The sequence below is a fragment of the Austrofundulus limnaeus genome, unplaced genomic scaffold (assembly GCF_001266775.1).
Source record: "Austrofundulus limnaeus strain Quisiro unplaced genomic scaffold, Austrofundulus_limnaeus-1.0 Scaffold202, whole genome shotgun sequence".
NCBI lineage: Eukaryota > Metazoa > Chordata > Actinopteri > Cyprinodontiformes > Rivulidae > Austrofundulus > Austrofundulus limnaeus.
In genome coordinates this window covers 579,360-583,596 of record NW_013952604.1, presented here as the reverse complement: position 1 = coordinate 583,596, position 4,237 = coordinate 579,360, and the positions used below count along the sequence as shown (strand labels likewise).

Here is a 4,237-nt window from a genome sequence, read left to right as displayed (position 1 = left end):
TGGTTGGAGATGAGCTGCTGGACATTTGGCTGTAGGAGGCCCTTAAAGAACAATCATAAGGTAACAGTCTCGTCTTGTACAATAATATTACACCAAATCTGAAAACCTTGCTGTTGTCAGACAATAATTTTGGCAGAACGAGTTAAGATTTTTAGTCTTCCAGTGAAGCATTTGACTTTTAACATTTGTTCTTGTTCATTTTTTTTCCAAACTAAAAAAAGAACATGTTCTGAAACAATGAATAACAACACAGCTTAAATTTCTACTTTATGATCCTGATTTTTGTGTGTWTGTGATACACAGATAATGTTTAAACTGAATATTTCACTTTTTATTTGTGTCTTTTATTAACTGAAGGGGAAATTACTATACAGTTTCAAATGAATCACTTTAAAAAAAGGTAGGTTATAAAAATGTACGAAGTTTATTTATTTATTTATTGTTCTTGTTTGTTGAGGGTCTTGAGCAAGTTTTAATTTATTTATTTTCACCGAAAACTATTACAAAAAGTACAAATAATCCTACATTATTAATATCAAAAAGAAAAAATAAGTCGGTCCTCTGGATGGGTTCTTCTTTAGTGAAACGTTTCGTCTCTCATCCAAGAGACTTCTTCAKTCTGATGAGTTTCAGGTGAACTCAGCCTTATAAGCACTGCCTCCACATACATGGTGAACAAACAGGTTAGTCACGTGCAAAAGAGGGCCATCGCCTAACAATAGGCTTGATTAGCTCTATTGTTCATAGAGGGTCATGTGCCCCATCCCCTGACTTATTGGTTTGGATGCTTCRGCTGTGGTTATTTGGTGTCGTGCTATGTGTGTGTAGTGAGTGCAAGCGGGATTTAACGTCCTCTTGTTTTTGTCTCTCTTTCCCTCTTTTTGTTGGGTATCATTGGAGCCCTGATTCACACCTTTTGCTCACAGGGGGCGGAGTCATACTTGTAATAACAGTATTGTAGGAGGAGGACAACTGGACACGAAGRCCTCCACCTCTGTTTATTGGTGGATGGTTTTCTTCACAAAGATGGCTTCCTTTACTCCTCTCTCAAACTAGCCTTCCTCTCTATCAAGGATGAGAACATCTTCATCCCTGAAAGAGTGACCGCTGGCCTGTAGATGAGTGTAAACTGCAGRGTCCTGACCTGATGATGTAGCTCGTCTGTGCTGGCTCATTYTTTTGGACAGTGGCTGTTTTGTTTCCRCAATGTATAACAAAACAAACAAACACCTGAGATGAGAGCGGCAAGAGCAAGCTTCCAAATGAATTTGTCTCACATAATCTGCAGCACTCATTTACAGCCATCTCGTTCAGCTTGATRCTTCTCTYTTTCCAGTAGGRGATGGTTGTTTACAGCGCACAMAATTTCCGGTTAGCTCCTTAGCTTAGCTTTCTTCATGGAYSAGCTGGACACTWCATACATCACAGCCAAACRTTAGCAACTGGATAAAATCAKATCCGATCATTTTAAACTTCYACATAGTCCATGCCACCAGCAAGCAATAGTTTCKCAATAGCCGAGGTTCCAGACCCTTGYACRAAGCAAAGCAAAGAGCAAAAGGCTGGTTTTTACYAGGCTACACAAAAACAAGGTACAATCTTCCTCAAATATTAACTGCACTTAAAACAGACAAATACCATTCACACATCAGACAGCCACACCAAAAATTAAATAGATCAAGCTTGGTATCAAATTAAACAACAACAACAAAAACATCTTAAGAATGCAAAAAATGGAATGAAACATTGGAAAGTATCTGTTTTACRTTAAAAGGCTGGAGCACAGCTGCAGTAACCTTGGCAACCAAAGGGTACCTCGTCCATTGCAGGGCAAACTTGATGCTCCTTTGCATTTTTTCAGGCTGCTGTCCACAGACAATGAGCAACTCAGAGGATGCTCACACTTCTTCCCCGTCCAACCGTCTTTGCAGTCACACCTTCCGCAATTACACTGGCCATGACCTGCCAAGAGAGAGACAGAGAGAGTTGGAGGATGCTCAGAGTGAAACAAAGAGGTGGATTTAACCAATCAAAAATTAAATCATTGTTTTCAGGACAAGGAAAAAAACACACCACGTGAGATAGATTGGTCATAGAACTGAAGAGGTGACAGATGAGTTGGCAAAGGAAATTGTTCAGCTTAATGAAAACCTAGTTTACTGTGTTTATGAATTATTTTAAAAAGTGAGAATTAAAGTTAAAATATTGTAGTTTTAGAAAACAGGTTAGATAGAAAGCTATCTAAACTGTTTCTTTTTTAAAGCAACGACAAAGTTTTTTTTTCTTCAAGAAGGAAGCTTGAATGCACTGAAATGGAGTAAAATGCAAATCACTTTTTATTATAAAAAACAACAACAACAAAATGCAGCATTCTGACCTGAGCAGAAATCATCTGTGTATCGGTCGTAGGTGGCATGGCAGTTCCTCTCGTCACACTCACAGGTATCTCCATGAATGTCTCCCCAGTCACCAGAGGGATCCACATCATAGCAGGTACACTCCCCACAAACACAGGTCCCTGATGACAATAGGGACAACAACCACACAACATACTTTAGGTTATATCAAGTTTTGTGGAATTTATTGCCACAAGGCAACATGCCTTTATTTGTAAGTTTCTAGTCTTTAAGAAAATGGAAAATGAATAAATAAATAAACATTTTCTTTTCCATCAGAAATCTGAACATTGTTTTAGTTGTTTATATACTGGATTGATATTATATTTTTTATTTTTCATGAAATATATGATTTGTTCAAACATCCCACATAGCAAAATGTGTCTGGCCCTGTTTTGGCCCACACAATGCATAATCACCTGACCCATACTGCAAAAACATGACAGTTCTTTGGTGGTCCAAAGCCTGTTTGCCAGTTGTGGGCCATGTGTGTCCCAGCATCAAGCCAGATGCAGATGCATAGTTGGTCCAGTGCTGGCCCAGAACAGTTTTTAGCATTGGCATCAGATGTCATCCTAACTAATACTCAGCCAAGATATCACAATAAATAAGACAGTTCTTTGGTGGCCCAGATTTAGTTTGCTAGAGACAAGCCATGCATGGGCCGGTGCCATTTACACATGCTGTCATGTGATGCTAACAGCAGATGACAGCAGCACTTACCACCAAGCTACTGCAGCCCAGAGTAATGATCAGCGAGTTATACAAATGGAAATTGTTCTTTAATCATTTTTTTCCTAAAACAGAAACAATAAACCAGTGAAACTGAAGATACAAAATACTCAAGCTTAATTTAAATTATTGTCTAAAGCTTCTTCCAAATGTGATATTTTTCTTTATCTTACGCTCAAGCACAAGCTGCAGCATGATTTTTAATACTGTCTTCCTCTGGTTTCATTTTCCTTTCTTCATCAATCTCCTTTGCGCCTCTTTCTAAGTCTCTGACTGCAGGGATCAGCTGCAGAGGAACCACTGGAAATCCCATTTTCTCTTATCGGGGGAGACAGAGCACAGGGAACCCCCCCGGGTAGCCGGCCAGCTGGCAGAGCCTGTGGGCTGTGGCTGACTCATGTCAGGCCCGTGGCGGTGCATTCACCACATTATACTGTATAACTCCAGAGTCCTGGATTAATAAACCTATTTATTTCTGTCTAACGCAAAAATCACAACTGAACTTTAACTGAACCATTTGATGCTCTTTGTAATGTTCATAGTTATCAACACAAAGACAAGAAAGAAAACACTTACCCATGTCTTTGTGTTGATAACTAAACTGTAATCTTAGCTAAACTGATGCAGTACAAGCATGCACAGTAGATCTGCACAAGCATCCTGCACCTTCCTGTTTGTTGACCAATAGGAGAGGAGCTGACCCAAGAAGGACCGCCCATCTTATTTGTATAACGAGGAACAAATTCATAAAGTAATGTAAATACAGGAGACAGAGAGATATAAAAACAATACATGGAAATAAAAAGGCTTGTTGGAAATTTTATTTTAAAATGTTGAAAATAATCATTTAGGACACACAAATACATTACAAGTAAAAGGAAAAATTTAAAAATATATATTTTAAAAAACAGTCAAATGTAAATTATGTTGTAGAATATACTTTGTTTAAAACTAAGCTGGAATAATATTTGGTCAATTAAATTACAAAACATTTGAAGCATGTGAAGTGTATTTATTTATTTATTGGTCAATTTATATATTTTCACTTTTATTTCTAATTATGTCAGTTTTTGTCCCCCACAGTACCACAAATTTGTAGAGGCAAATAT

The 4,237-nt window shown here is 38.0% G+C and overlaps 1 protein-coding gene across 1 annotated transcript in view; it reads right to left on the bottom strand.

Moving 5' to 3' along the window:
* Positions 1 to 4,237, bottom strand: part of itgbl1 (integrin, beta-like 1) — a gene marked incomplete in the record, with an annotated part of 79,402 nt that overhangs the window by 32,903 nt on the left and 42,262 nt on the right. The window contains 2 exon segments of the mRNA XM_014018802.1: positions 1,816 to 1,962; positions 2,378 to 2,518. Of these exon segments, the coding sequence (XP_013874256.1) occupies positions 1,816 to 1,962; positions 2,378 to 2,518 (288 nt within the window).